Consider the following 16036-nt stretch of genomic DNA (forward strand, 5'->3'; position numbering starts at 1 on the left):
TAGTAACGATACATAATTGAGCTAGAGCAGTGACAACAATACCTTTGACAGCAAGAGAACAACTGGGTTCATCTCCAATGGCGGCAGCAGCAACTAACTCTGGCAGCAGCGACGCTGGGTAGAAACTGCGGAGGAGCGATGCTCACTCTCTTCGTGCCTCATTCATCTCTCCCTCTGGGCTTCTTTCACTATGACGGTGGCACCTTCAATCGACGACGGTGGCTCCAACCACACCAGAGGCGATGGCGACCGTCCCTCCCATCTCTGTCATGAGCTTTCATCTCAATCGTGCTTCTCTCTCTCACTCCACTGTGAATCTCTCTCTTCCCTTCATGCTCGATGGCGACGGCGACGGTGGCGAGGCCCCCAGCCGGTGCCGTTCCTTCCTCCTCCCTCCCTTCTCTTTCCTCTTCTCCTCCGTTTTCCCCCTTCTATGTTCCTCTTTCTCTTCTACTCTGTGTGCGTGCATTTTTCATTATGTTAGGGTTAGGGATTTATAAAATTAGGGTTTTATTTGGGAATTTTGAGTTAGGATAAAATACATATGAGCGATATAAAAATTTTACAAAATATTTGAGATAGAATAACAATTTAAAATTCAGATATAATACAGTGAAGATTATTTTCAGAATACGAAAAATTTCATTTATCAACATATCATTGAGTTCAAATAATTATTTTTAATTTAAATGATAAAATGAATCTAGTATCACATTTTATAAAATATGATTTTAAACCTGAAATATCGATTACCTAAATTAAATTATATTACATTTCATTATTTTTCTATCACAATTTTAATTTCAATTTATATAAATTAACTAATTATAATAAAAGTTGTACACAAATATTAATTATCTTAAACTTAAAGTATTTACAAAAATCAATTTGATCATTTCTAATGAAGTAATCTCTAAAAGCTTAAATTAATAACATAGACCATAATTTAATAAAATAAGTCATAACTTTTTTTCATAATAAAAGTTACTTAAATTAGATTATACAATTCTTTCTTATTTTTCAATTACTAAAATTATGCAAAATATTCAATTATAATATAATTACTTAAGAATATTAATTAATTCAAATTAAAATTACCTCCGAATCCATTTAATTATTTCTAATAGAATAATTTATAAAATTATAAAGTTTAAAATTAATATGATAAAATCACAATTTATTCATATTTAGATTTTCATAAATGTAGGATGTTACAATTGTAGAACTCCATTTTATTGTAAAATCTGAGATGTGATAAGTATGCAATGAACAAGAAGCAAAATAGTAAAAAGTTAGCAACCTGCCTTGAAGATTACAGAGGTTGGCAATGTCAGTGAGGTGAGTCAAGGAAGAAATGGTGGAAGGAAGTTCTTCACGAGAGACCCTTTCCTTGAAGACGCAGCGACGGCGAGCTCGAGAAATGACAGGTATGAACGGCGGTGCGAGCAGCGCCTCCTTCTCCTCGCGGAACACTCCTTCTCCTCTCTGACCATCGCATTTCTCTCTCCTCCACCAAGTTCGACGGCAACGGCACACCCCGCAGTAGCCCCAACAGCAACGATGACGAGGTGTAGCGGCGCAAGTAGCGCCCCCTTCTCCGTCGCGTGCTTCCTTCTCCCCCTGTCCTTCTCTCTCTCTTCCCAATCTCTCTTCCTCTCCTCTGGCGCGTGACAGTAGCGGCGCTCCTCACGGCTCCAGAGACGGCGACGACGGCTGGGCAGCTTCTCCCTCCCCCGTTCTTCTCTTCTCTCTCGGTGTGGGTGAGGAAAAAAGTTGCGCGTGTGTGTTGTGTGAAGAGGGAGTGTGCACGAGGGAAGGTGAGTGAGGGGCGTATGCGTGGGTGTGAGGGTGAGGGAGAGGGGTGGCGGCTGAAGGGCAGTAGGGGGAGTTAGGATTAGGATTTGTGGGTTTAGTTTTGGGAATAAGGATTTGAGTAATTTTAATAAACACTAGGGAATAAAATAGTTATTAAAAATTAAATTCTATCTTAATAAAATTATTCTAAAAATATTATTTTATTTAATTATATATAAAATTCTTTTTTATTTCTAATTACAAAAATTTTAAATTTTAATTAAGCAAAAATATAAATTATTAATTTCAAATAAAAAATATCTAATTGTAATTGAAAATTATATAAATTCAAATTAATTTAAAATGCAAAATCTCATAACTTTGATTTATTTACTTTTCAGTAAAGACAACTTTCTGAGCAATGAGGACGCGACGGGTGATAAGAGACGAGCACGACGACCCACGACGTGCGACAAATGACGCAGAGAAGCTTGTGATTCGTGAGTGTACAGAGGGGTTGGACGACCTCCTAAAACCGTGACCATAGATACTTTTAGGTCACTCTCCTAAACCGTGACCATAAACCCTTTTAGGTCACCCTTTCATAAAATTGTGACCATAGACTCTTTTAGGTCACCCCTCAAAACCGTGACCATAGACTATTTTAGGTCACCCCTAAAACCGTGACCATAGACCCTTTTAGGTCACCCCCTAAAACCGTGATCATAGACCCTTTTAGGTCACCCTTCTGAAAAATCGTGACCATAGACTCTTTGTGGTCACTGTAAAAAAACCGTGACCATAGACCCCTTTAGGTTACCCTCTAAAACCGTGACCATAGACCCTTTTAGGCCACTCCCCAAAACTGTGACCATAGACCCCTTTAGGTCACCCTCCAAAACCGTGACCATAAACCCTTTTAGGTCACCCTTCCGAAAAATCGTAACCATAGACCCTTTTTGGTCACTATAAAAAACCGTGACTATAGATACCTTTAGGTCACCCCCAAAACCATTACCATAGACCCTTTTAGGCCACCCCAAAACCGTGACCATATGCCCCTTTAGATCACTCCCAAAAACTATGACCATAGACCCTTTTAGGTCACCCTTTTTCGAAAAACCGTGACCATAACCCCTTTTTGGTAACTGTAAAAAACCGTGACCATAGACCCTTTTAGGTCACCCCCAAAACCGTGACCATAGACCCTTTTAGGCTACCTCCCAAAATCGTGACCATAGACCCCTTTAGGTCACCCCTTAAAATCGTGACCATAAACCCTTTTAGGTCACCTTTTTTTGAAAAACTGTGACCATAGACCCTTTTTAGTCACTGTAAAAAATCGTAACCATAGACCCCTTTAGGTCACCCCCCAAAACCGTGACCATAGACCCTTTTAGGCCACCCTTTTTAAAAAACTGTGACCATAGGTACTCTATGGTCACCCTTTCCAAAAAAAAAACCATGACCATAGCTTTTTTTTGTCACCCTAAAAAACCGTGACCATAGAGGGTCTATGATCATGGTTTTTTACCGTGACCAAAAAAACCGTGGCCATAGACCCAAAATATTGTAGTGACAACATAGTTGTAACCAAACTCATAGCCAAAATAGTGCGAATTCATAATAGAAAGTGAGAATGAAAACCAAAGCTACTACGAAAACAAGGAAAACAAACTCCCAAAACTAAAAAAACTAGCAAACAAACTAAAAATAAAGCTATTCATAATATCAAAATATTAACAATATCCAATAACAAACGCATATTTGTAATTTCCCGGCAACAACATCAAAAACTTGATAAAGGAAAATCGTCGGTTCAGAATTTTCACAAAAATAATCTCATCGAAGTATAGATCCAAACCAATAGACAACTCTCAATCAAAGTTTAATTTGTTTGTCACTTAAGTCAAACCAATAAAAATTGAGAGTATTTAAACCTTGGATCGTCTCTTAAAGGAATTATAGAGAAGTGTGCACATCATTGGTTATGAGATATTTTTGGGGGTTTTGGAGTGATGAATGCGAAAGGTAAATTGCAAGAATTAAGATAATATAAATTGCAAGAAATGTAAAGTTAACAACTAAGATAATATAAATGCTAAAAGACACTCATGCCAAGGATTAAGAGTCAAGGCTTCCTATTTAGATGATTGACCACAACATGGTAATTACAAAGGGTTAATTCCACTTAATTTTCTTCTAACATTGGAGGGTGAAGTCAAGTGGATGTAATTGATCCTAAAACCAACTAACAACCCTAAATTACCAATCATAGTGGACATCAATGACTTCAAGGAACCTAAGTCCTCAATCTCAAGCCAAGAGTGCTAAAATCTACTCTAAAATCTAACCAAGCATTTTATCAAATACTTAGAAGGCATAAAAGAAAAGCATGGTAAACTTGAAATAATAATAAAATCTAAAACTACCAAATGCAAGAAAGTAACAATAACAACTTAATTAAATAATAAGAAATGTAAAAAGGCATCAATTGCATTAAAGAAAATGAAAATCAACAAGAGTTAAATAACATAAAAGTAACTAAATACAAGAAATAACAGTAAAACTAAGAGAATCAAGGCAATAAAACAAGGAAAAGTAAATGGAACTAAATCAAAGCAAGTATTAAAATCTACATCTAAGAGAATTAGAACTAAATCTACCCTAATTCTAGAGAGAAGAGAGAGCTTCTCTCTCTAGAATATAAGCTAAAACATGGCTCTAAACTAAACCTAATTACTCTCCCCTTGTTCTTCCTTGAATTTAGCCTCAAATACTACAGAAATGAATTGGATTTGGGCTTGAAAGAGTCTAGAAATCTCACGTGCTTCGTGTCACGCGTACGCAGAAGGCATACGTACATGCAACATAGCGAAATCTCAGGTCACGTGTACGCACAACCAGGCAGATTTTCAAAACTTCATTTCTTCATAAATTCTCCATTTTTACATGCTTTTTCTTCATTTGTTCAATCTAATCTTTGCCTTCTAAGCCTGAAATCACTAAACAAACATATCAAGGCATCAAATGGAATTAAAGTAAATTAAATTTGCCAAATTAAGGGTCTATAAAGCATGTTTTCAATCTTAAGTATAATTTAGGGAGAATTTACAAAACCATGCTATTTTAATGAATAAATGTAGGAAAAGTTAATAAAATTTACCCAATTAAAGCAAATAAATACCATGAAATGTGGATTTATCAGTCATTGAGATATACGGGTGGGTCGACGATTTTCATGAAGAAGAAGACCAGACTGATAAGAATTTTGGCATTGTTTAATATTTTAGTAGTTACTTGAATTAGTTTTTTTCTTTCCTTTTTTATTATCAATTTAAATTAATTAGTTAGTAGAGTAAATATTAGTTTAATTTTCTATTTTAGTGGATTTAGGTGGTTAGAATAGGTTAGATTAGACTCTGAGATTATTAAATAATGTTGGATGGAATCCTTCAAGAATGGCTAAATCCGAATTTTATGGGAGACTCTGTCAAAATTTGCATAATATTTTCAGTGAAATCGAAAAAATTAAAATTATGTATTCGAAATTACAATTAAGATTTTGGTTCATGCTTATATTTCCAACAAAGCAATGCTTATTTCAAAATTATCAAATTTCAAGTCGTACCAGAACTAGAGGTATCCTCATTTACCTCTCCTGGTTTAAATTCCAAATTCCATATTCTCACAGAAATTCAAGTGTTGAACTCTAAGTGGCATGTTGCCTAACTTTCTTTTACATGACTTACTAATATATTCTCACAGAAATTCTTTAGCATACAAACTAAGTAAGACGACAATGATTATTTATTTCATTCTACAAGACTCTATCTGTTTTCCTAATTATGATATTAACAAACTAACAGTACTGTATAATTTTATCAGAAACATGATTTAAATTCAGTGATGATTTACAGCAAAATGGCAAATTAATTAATTAGTTAAAGAAGAGGGCAAGAAGCTATGAACTAGGATTGACAAGGACAAGGGAAATTGAAAAAGAGGGAACAGGGAAAGGCGACTAACCACGGTTACTCGGTTATGAGACCGGCGAGAAGGTAGCTACGGCGAGGCCAAGAAGCAAGAAGATGATGATGTCTAAACCAGGGGCGAGTTGCTGGCTGCTTCTGCTTCTGCTTGACTGAGCCAGCGATAACGAGGCCACGACGAGACCTGGCGATGGAATGATTGAGCCGAGTTGCTAGATGCTTCGTGTGAGTATTGGCCTATGGGTGGTGCAAGTGAAGACGAGAGTGTTTCAGAGACTGAGAGAGATGTTGAGTGTGAGAGGGACGAGTGAGGAGTAAAATTAGGGTTTGGAGTTTTGGCATTAAACGACGTTGTTTATTCCCTTTTTCAAAACAATTAAGCATCCCTGGCTGGAACAACCCCTCTTTAGGCGGGAAAACTAGTTTTATTCTCGATGCCTCGCAATGTTCTGAAAATCGAACTGGACCGACGGGTTCAACTGGGTTAACCGGGAACCGGTCATCTAGCCGGTCCGGTCCATCTCCAAAACTATCCTGGAAAAACCGGTAAAAAACCGATCAAACCGATGGTTAACTGCTAAACCGGTTGAACCAGTCGGGTTTTTGCAAGGATTGGTTTTCCCAAAATCCACCAAACAGCGTCGTTTTGACGTTGAGGGAAAAAAAAGAAAAGAAAAACTAAAGCTGATAAGCAATGTTCTAAAAACCGGATCGAATCGGCCAGTTCGACCAATCTAACCATGAATCAGCAACAATTACGGTCCGATTTGCCCCCTAAAACTGTTTCTCTAAAAACCGGAGGAAAACCGTCGAACCGGCCAGTTTCCAGCTGGTTGAACCAGACAGGGACCGACCGGTTTAAAAGAAACGGCGTCGTTTTTGCCAAATTTGCTTTACTTTCACTCTTGGTTCTGAAGCTCCTTCGTTTCTTTCTCCCTTTCTATTTCTACCTCCCTTTCTTTCATTCACAGAAAGCCAAAAAACCCTAGCACTGTAAGCCTACACCACCGCCGCCACAAGGAGTGGCATACTGCCGTCGTCTGTCCGTCTATCTAGCTTCCCTCGTGCTCCAAGTCTTCAACCCCAATTCGCTTTCACCGATCACATCTGCTTCCTCGAGTTCGGCGTCCGTCGTCTTTATCTGCTCAGCCGCGCTTCCGCCGCCGTTGGTTGCCGTTAACGTTCGCGTCTTCGTTCAGCCGTCGTCTTCGTTCACGTTCTTCGCCGTTCAAGTTTGGTCGGCGTTCACCGTTCGCGTTCGTCTGGAAGCCACGTTGCCCTGCTTCAAACTCTGCGACCAACCCGCGCGCTCCACCTAGCCGTTGAACTGCTCTCTTTTGTCGCCGCCGTGAGTTCCCTAAACCCACCACCAGACAATACACTCACACAACACTAATAATCTGCTTCAAACTCTGCAACTTCTTATTTCTATTACAATAAGTAACTATTTGATTTGGCAGTGGTTTGGATTTTTTTCATAGACTGAGTTAAAGTATACAATAGTTATGTTCTCTTCTCTATCACATTGATACTAAGCTTTGAATTCTCTTATTTCGTTTCAAGTTTACCGCACTCAACATGTTTAATGAAATTCTTTAACCATATTTCGGGTTGGTTTTATCATTTCTAGCTTTTAGAAACTTAGTAAGTTGATTACATGTGAAATTAGAATAATTGGATCTTAGTAATTAGGAAATTTTAGCTGCACAAATAGCATCTTTGTAGAAAACATATTAGCATGATGATTCCACTTGCATTAGTGTTCTTCTGGTAAATTTTAACTGTTAGTGTGAACTTGTTAATTTGCTAATTGTTCTTGTGTTGCTGTTCTGTTATTTTTATTTATTTATTTATTTTTGTTGTGATTTTCTGTTCTTGAACTTGTTAAGTTGATAATTTGCTAAATTGTTGGACTGCTGTTGTTTTAATTTGCTAAATTGTTAGGTTTCTGTGATTTAATTTGTTGGATTTTCTATTTAGGTCTTGTTCTTGTTTATTTGCTAAATTGTTGTTGTGTATTTATTGTTGTCTTTGAGATTCTTGCTGGATATTGGTGATCATTGATTTATTATATGCTTCATGTTTTCATTGTTTTCTTCTTCTGAAGGAAAAAAAAATTGTTTTCATTGTTTTGTTGATTGTTTGTTTTGTTTCAGAAATTAATTTTTTGTGATCAATGCTCAAACTCTAAATGTTGTTCTGTTGGTTTTGCAGTGTTTGTTTTGTTTCAGAAATCAATTTTTTGTTATCAATGCTCAAACTCTGAATGTTGTTCTTCTGTTTTTGTTTTGTTTCATAAATCAATATTTTGTGATCAATGCTCAAACTCTGAATATTGTTCTGCTGTTTTTGTTGTTTTAGAAATCAATTTATTGTGATTAATGCTCATACTCTGAATGTTGTTCTGTTTTGTTTTAAGGCTGTGTTTAGAAGAGGTGATTGATTTCTGAGTGTTGTTTTGTTTTTGTTTTAAAGCTGTGTGTTGTGTTCAATTTTCATTTTGTAGGAAATTCTTTGAGGTATAAGAATTAAGAAGGAAGACTATTTTAACGGTATTATTCTGTTGATTCTGGTATGCTACAAGCTTGAACATAGAATTGAAGAGAGAAACCCTTTATTATTTTATCATTGACCTATTTTTGGCATTGCATATCATTGTAGTTTGTTTATTCATAGAACTAGTTGTTTATGATCCCCTTTTGAAGTAAAAAGATGCAGTAGAAGAGTGTTTAGAACCAGTTGCTTTATTCATTGAATTTTTATAGGATCAGGTGTTTATTATGAAACGGTTTTTCCGGTTGAACCAATGAATTAGTGAACCAGTAACTAGAGCAGTTCGATGACCGGTCTGGTTTTCTGAACCTTGCTGATAAGTGATAGCACCCCACCCCCACCCTTTCTCTGTCTCTCTCTCACACCAGCAGAAAACCCTAATCCCACCCAATCCTCTCTTTGAATTCGAAGAACAGTCACCACCCACCATCCCACTTCTAAGCTCAAACCCATCACCGGACCCTTCTCTCCCTTCTCTCTCTGTCGCCCTCCCTGTCCGAGCTCTCTCTGTCGCCGTGGGTCGTCGCCGCTTCGCTGCTCTCACCGTGGGTCGTCGCCGCTTCTCTGCTCCTTGCCCTGGGTTGTCGCCGCTTCTCCCCTCCTCGTCGTTTCTGCTTCTCCCCTTCTCGCTGGCGTCGTTTCTGCTTCTATGCTCCAAACTATATCTCACCGTCGTTGCTTCTCCGTCGTTGCTTCTCTTCTTCGCGTGGAGTCTTGCAGTCAAAAAGCGACTACCTTTCGTCGTGTCTCAAGTCTCTAGTCTCTGCTTCAACCCTCTCAGGTCTCAAGTCTCTTCTTCTCTGCTTCAAGCCTTCAACCCTCTCAGGTCTCAAGTCTCAGTCTCTAACTCTCCCTGTTTCTATCTCCCTGACTCTATCCCTCTGAAATTTGAAATTTATTCTGAACATGCATATGATGTATATTGATTATTCTGCTGAATTTTGAGATATAAATGTTTTAAATTTTTATTTGAATTCAGTCCGTTCATATTGAATTAATTCTGCTGAGATTGAGTTATAAATTCAATTGTTTAATTTATTAATTCGCCTGAGATTGATTTTTAAATTCAATCTGTTGTATTTGTTTTGGTGAATTGTTGTTACGCTGTTATTGATTCAAAATAAAAACATTGCCACAACTCTGTATTGAATTTACTATATGGCTTCATATGATTTGGTTGAATTATGCTTGTGATTCTTAGGTTGGATACATGTTTTGGATGTTTTGGAGAGTGCTTGATTGACTTACAGAAATTTACATATGGGAGAGTTAATTTTTTAACAAATTTTATTATATATTTAATTAAATCTGTTCAACCACGGTTCAACCCCCATTGAACCATTGAACCAGTTACTTAACCGGTTCGATGACCGGTCCGGTTCTCGCAACCTTGGTTGTAACTTCAAGACCTTCAAGTGAATGAATGGAATAAGTAACATGTGGTTGGAAAATTCAAATGGAAACTATGAAAACCTTTGTTTTTGCTTTGTCATTGCTGAACTTGAGTTTAAATCAAGAACTATGTTTTTTATTTGTTGAACTTTGAATTTTGTTAGTTATTGTGTTGTATGACTGCAGTTTATGAAATTTAACGTTGTTACTTCTCATATATTGGTATTTTTTTGCATTTTATTGGCTGAAAATAGCATAAAAACAGGTTTTTAGTACATCAAATATGATTTGGACATGTTAGGATTTTAAACTAGTTTTAAAAACCAAAAAATCCGAACCAAACCAATCCAATTAAATTCGGTACGATAGGATCAGATGGTTTTTCCTATCAAAACCGAGCCAATTCGCATCACGAATACCCCTGGTTCCTGCCATCTGCTCCAATCTGCTATTTCTGCTGTCTCTCTAAGCTGTTTTCTCTTAGTCTTCTACATCTCCACACTTCAATTTCAGATCCCCAACAACCGCCGCAAAATGACTCGCCAAGGAGCTTATAAAGAAAGTGATGACATGCTCATTGATGAACCAAAACTGCCTCAGCAAGGCCAATCGCAGCCCTTCCTAATGAGTTCAACCCCAGTTATCTAAAAATATATTACAGTAACTTAATTTCTCTTCCTATTTCATTATTCCCAAAGCTTCATAATAGTTATATAATTATGCTTATTCATTGATATTTTTGGACCTCAGATAAGCTGTTTCCTCATGCTGATTTATATAGATGGATGTCATACGGCAACGGTAAGCTTAAATTCCATTCTACCAGTCTACTGTCATAATCTTTTCTTTTAATCTTTTTTATATTTTTGTTTTTGTATTTGTAGATGGGAAGCATCCTGCTTGTGATTCATCTTACTTGGGACGAAGGAAATTCTCGTACACCCTAGATAACGATATATTTGTGCGCTACAATACCTTCAATAGTGCCGCCGAACTTGAAAACTCCATCAAAGACAAGTGCCCGTTAAAGATAGATATTGGACCCATCTACAACCTCAATATAAGATATGAAAGCTTGTTTCTTTTAATTCTCTCTTAATCCTGAAGGATATTGATGCATATATTTTTGAGTTAACTAAATAGTCTGTGTTAAGATTCATGGTTATTCAGTGGAAATAATAGAGTAACTAGACAAAAGAGAGAAAGATGATATTACTGATTGTGTGAATTGTTGGGTGTTGTGACTAGAGAAATAAGCAACATATACGGGAGTAATAAATATAGCACACCAACTCATAAATACCCCACCTAAAATCTGTAATGTTGGATACTTTTGGAAGAATTCTGATGTCTAGTTTAAATGTATTACAGCCTGCACATAGGAATGCTTCTGCTGGAGATAATGTTCTCACTCCGGTTGAGAGGGAGCTGATTTTTGATATAGTAAGAAGCTCTTAAAATTAAAATGTACTTGTGAGTTTTTCTACTTCTTTGTGAGATTCTTAACATTTGTTGGTTAATTATCATGTGTAGGATATGTCAGATTATGATGATGTTAGATACTGCTGCTCAGGTGCTGATGTTTGTCTCAATTGCTGGCCATTAATGATTGTAGCTGTCAAAGTAATAGATACTTCCTTAAGAGGTAATTTTGTGCATTTTATACACTGTGAAATACTGAAAGGTAGTGTAGAATTTGTGATTTATACATTGTTTGAAATGAAAGTGCAAGACTAAAGTTGTCTCTTTGGCCTTTACTATCATTTACTTGTGTATACTACTATTGTATATCACTCTATTGTCTATGCGCCATTCTTGTGTACTGTTAGATAGGGGTGTTCAAGACCCAGCTCGACCTGAAACCCGGTCCAGACCCGAGGCATATTTTGTTGGGTATGCCTTTTTTTACCCAGTGCTATTTTAGGGCTGGTTCCAGGACTAACTAAACTCGGCCTGGCCCGACCGATGTGCACCCCTACTGTCAGATAGTTATTTGGAAGTAATGTCTTCTGATGCACTCAAGCTTAATTATTGTGTTGATTTATTCTTTCAGATGACTTTGGGTTTAGACATATTCTCTGGGTATATAGTGGTCGGCGTGGTGTACATTGTTGGGTCTGTGATAGAAAGGCAAGACGGTGAGGCCATGAAACACTATATAGTTAAGACTTGTTTTTGGTTTGGTTTGGCTACTAAGGGCCATAGACATATTTTCAAATGTTACCATTACACTTACAGGTTGACTAATGAGCAGAGAGCAGCAGTTGCGGACTATTTTCGTGTCTACAAGGTATGATAGTTTTGTACTAATAATCTAGTTTGCGAGTCATGTATTAAGTATATCTTTGATTTATATTCTTTCCAGGAAAATGAAAATAACTATAAGAAGGTTTCCTTGATGGGTCAAGTTCTGCATCCCTTTCTGGCGTAAGTTCGATATTGAATAACTGACCTTCCTAGCTAAATCCATAATTCAATGTCCTGAATAAAATTTCATATCTGTAGGAGATCATATACTGAAGTTCTCAAGGAATATTTTGAGACAAAACTGCTTACAAGTCAAAATTTACTTTCTAGCAAGGAGAGATATGAAAAGATCCTAGAGATGATTCCTGATCAATGTATTTTTCTCCTATCACTGTATGATGATGCTTGTGGATTTCCTGCTATCATCTAGCATATAATGAGTAAATTGTATTTGCAGCTATTGCTTCTGAACTTCGAGGAAAGTGGCAAGAAAGTAGGCGGTCTTCTAGTGCAAAAGAAGACATTAATATTGTTCAATGGGAGCAGCTTAAACAGTTGCTGCAAAAACATAAGTATTGAGGCATGCTGTTTTTTTTGGAGCAATTGGTTAATGGCATCAAATATGTGCAGCTATGACTTTCTTGAGTAATTAGATGCTTCATTGTACAAACTAGATACTAACTGATTGTTGTTTTCCTTTGCGTTTCCATAGGCACAAGGGGTGCGTAGGTGTGTTGAAGAGATTGTGTTCACCTATACATATCCTAGGCTTGATATGGAGGTTCGTCTATTATTTGGCATTATTTCCCCATGTATTCTTGTTGATGGTTTTCATATTGGCTTCGAACTTATGCATTCATATTTATTCCTCAGTCCTCATAACACAATTTTCTTTACTTATTTGGATGGATGTATTTATATTTTAGGTTTCTAAACATATGAACCATTTGCTCAAAGCACCCTTCTGTGTGCACCCAAAAATAGGTATGTTTTTCATATCAACTTTTTCTTGATAGCAAGTTGTTGATTTAAGTGTCTATTGACTCTTAAGTCATATTTTTTTTAATTTGTAATTGCTATAAGAATATTAAAAGAGAAAATTTATCCTCCTTTGTTTCGGGTTAGATAGTGCATCGTCCCTATGAAAATAGGGATAAATGTCTTAGTTAGTTAGGGCTTATAACATGCTATGGCTATTTCTTCCTTGTAGGCCGTGTTTGTGTCCCCATCAACCCAAATAATTGTGAAGAATTTGATCCCACGACGGTGCCAACCCTTATCCAGGTACAACTACAATGACTATCTTCTTACTTAACTAAAATATGCACACTATAATGGTTATCTTCATCCTTCTGGAAAGGAGGGTTGGATTTATTTTGCCAACTATTTGCCGAACTTGAAATATGAGGAGTATTCTATAAATAGTTGAATACTTGGGAATTGCTGCACTTTAATGTTGTCTCTTCTGGTCCCACCCTTTACTAATGTAATTTACCATGTGGAAGTGGTTGAACGGAAAAACAAATGCTCGAACTTATTCACATTACTGATTACTCCATTTGGATGATGTATGTTTAATATTTGTGAAAATTTTAAAATTGCAGCTTTTGGAAGAGCTGAATAGGGAGGGCTTGAGGTCTGATGTTGAAGGAGGTTTGTTTGATACTCTGACAATACTTAGGTTTCTTTCTGGTAGAATTTTTGCATGACATGGCAATAATTAGTTTTCCATGCATATAATTATTGTTCTATTTTTACATCTAGTTCAAGAATCAAGATTTTCCCAACTAATGGCTTTCGTCACCTTGACTTATGGCAGAATGGAATAAAACTTCACTTGCAAATGCCATCAAGCTCTTTAGGTCATCCTTCCTCCAGCCATTACTGAAAATTTGCAAGGTTTGAATCAGTTCTTCATTCTCTATTAAGTATTACCTATTTCTAGCTTGATAACAATGTGGCACGTTTTAAAATGCTTTTGGAATGTCTACAAAAATGAGATAGGAAATGCAAGTTGCATTTTGATTCTTGTGCATTGCTAACTGCAAAATAATATTCAGGAGGAATTGGAAAGCTCCTATAATGCGAAACTACAGCAGTCGAAGAATCTGCTTAGTTGGTAGTCTCACTTCCATGATTGGTCGTGTTCCTTTTGGAAGCCCATTTGAATTTAAATGGGGTCAACTCATTCTTGAGAACATGTAAACTATAACACAAGCATTGATAAATTATGTATAGTCGTTGAATTTCGATTTTATTTTAGGCTTCATCGGATAGGAGTTAGTATGGGATTGTATTTGGATGCTTCATCATATGGACTTATGAAAGGGAAGGGAGATTCTGGGTTTCAGGTCTATGTAATGTAATGCATAACTCAATTACAAGTTATAACACGGATGCGTGCATGAGCTACTAGTTCCATTTACAAGTTATAACTTATAACACAGATGCTTACATGAACTACTAGTTTCTTTTTCACCATAGTATATGACCTGTGAATGGGTCCTAGACATGCTTTACTATCATCTTAAACTTGAATGAATGATTTATGATGTAGGATTTTGGAAGAATGCACCATACGCTATCTAGATTATTATTTTTGTATAGACATTTAACCTAATTTATATGTGGGAAGTGTTAGATTAAAGACCACACTAATTGCAACAGAAAATAGCTGTTAAAAAAATTTATAAAAATTTTAGATATTAAAAATTGGGATTTTTTATTTAAATTAAATATAGTATTTATGAAAATAAATAAATGTTGAAGTAATTACAAAAATACATTCTCAGTCACATCTCGAATACTAAGGGTCTTTATCGAAAATGACCACATTTTGGATGCACAGACCCTGTTCTGTGATAGAGCTTTTGCGAGTTAGACCCTGTTCTGTGATAGAGCTTTTGCGAGTTATATATCTCGGATACAACCATGAAATGAACATGAGCATAGATCGGGTATTGTGCATTCAAGATAAACGCAATTATCTAGTATGGGGCACAACATTTGAGATATGCGCAATTGCGTATATAAGTCACAGTATCCAGGAAGAACGTGGATTATAACCATTTTTTCCAAATTTGTGAGCTTCTGGACGTGTGAAATCGAGTTCCTTGACAAGATGGCCCTCCGACAATATGTCCGCGAAGGAGACATCAATATACTGAAAAATACTTAGCACGTAGCTGGAGCGTTGGACTTTGAGGTTAGTAGTTTAACCTTTCTTATTGTTAGTAATAAGGCAAGCAATGCATTCGTGAATCGGACTTGGGAGACACTCCTGCAAAGCTTGTAAGAGCGCAGGAATCCTGTTATACGACTCTTCCCAGTCGCTAAAGATCTTGGCAATTGCTTTCTGCTTTACCATCCACACCTTTCGATACGAGGTCTTGAAATGGTAACGCTGATGGACAACACTTTGTAACACTGGGATAGACACCGATGGATCAGTCTTTATCATAGGTAACACGACCTTACAAATCAAACCACTATCTAGATGAGCATGGTCTTGAAACATGGTAAGTGCCAGACAGGTATGTGATCCACCGAACCGACGTACCTCCCTGCAAATTTCGCTCAGATGTCAACATCATGCATAACAAAAAACTAACGTATAGAGTCTAATGCATCCAAAATATAACGTAAAATATACGAGTAATTCAAGTTCTATCGTAATGCCACACGAAAACTCCATGGACAACCATTGGTAAATTGCTTGCATCGACAATGATATTTAAGCCTATCTGACTCCAGAACTCTGTACCTCGCATTCCGTCGAACACTATAGTTATTCTTCACCGCCATTAGAATTGCTTCTCGGTTCCTGAACATATGCCCAACTTGGAATTCCACCCTACCGTCCGTGTTGTAATCCTCCCTGTTCCCAGGGTTCAAAAGATTGTCCGCCTGCATTGCATCCAAGTTCAACGTCTGATAATAGCTAGGACCATCCGATAGTCAAGGAATGGCCAAAGGGGGAGGCAGCAGAAACCTACCAACACCACCGCTGGGAGTCTCTGGTACAAACTCATCTTCGGACCCTAAATCGCTTGATGACC

At 36.9% G+C, this 16036-nt stretch overlaps 1 protein-coding gene across 1 annotated transcript; it reads left to right on the plus strand.

The window, feature by feature from the left end:
• Nucleotides 1-242: 242 nt before the first annotated feature.
• On the plus strand, nt 243-14438 carry LOC107488727 (uncharacterized). Its single transcript, XM_052262699.1, has 17 exons — nt 243-378; nt 10332-10391; nt 10482-10532; nt 10616-10808; nt 11114-11174; nt 11265-11376; nt 11785-11869; nt 11970-12021; nt 12097-12158; nt 12237-12352; nt 12436-12549; nt 12689-12759; nt 12905-12962; nt 13189-13262; nt 13583-13631; nt 13798-13877; nt 14039-14438. Exons 1-17 carry the CDS (start codon nt 243-245, stop codon nt 14099-14101), a joined length of 1437 nt encoding a protein of 478 aa, XP_052118659.1. The 3' UTR covers nt 14102-14438.
• Nucleotides 14439-16036: the final 1598 nt, after the last annotated feature.

The sequence above is a fragment of the Arachis duranensis genome, chromosome 1, assembly GCF_000817695.3.
Source record: "Arachis duranensis cultivar V14167 chromosome 1, aradu.V14167.gnm2.J7QH, whole genome shotgun sequence".
Lineage (NCBI taxonomy): Eukaryota > Viridiplantae > Streptophyta > Magnoliopsida > Fabales > Fabaceae > Arachis > Arachis duranensis.

What these genes read in the sequence shown, in the direction of transcription:
- LOC107488727 (XM_052262699.1), top strand. Translation starts at nt 243, where the DNA reads ATGGCGACCGTCCCTCCCATCTCTGTCATGAGCTTTCATCTCAATCGT. An exon ending in GGGAGCTGATTTTTGATATA is followed by an intron (nt 11,175 to 11,264) that starts GTAAGAAGCTCT and finishes TATCATGTGTAG; the next exon opens with GATATGTCAGATTATGATGA. An exon ending in GAGGTCTGATGTTGAAGGAG is followed by an intron (nt 13,632 to 13,797) that starts GTTTGTTTGATA and finishes GACTTATGGCAG; the next exon opens with AATGGAATAAAACTTCACTT.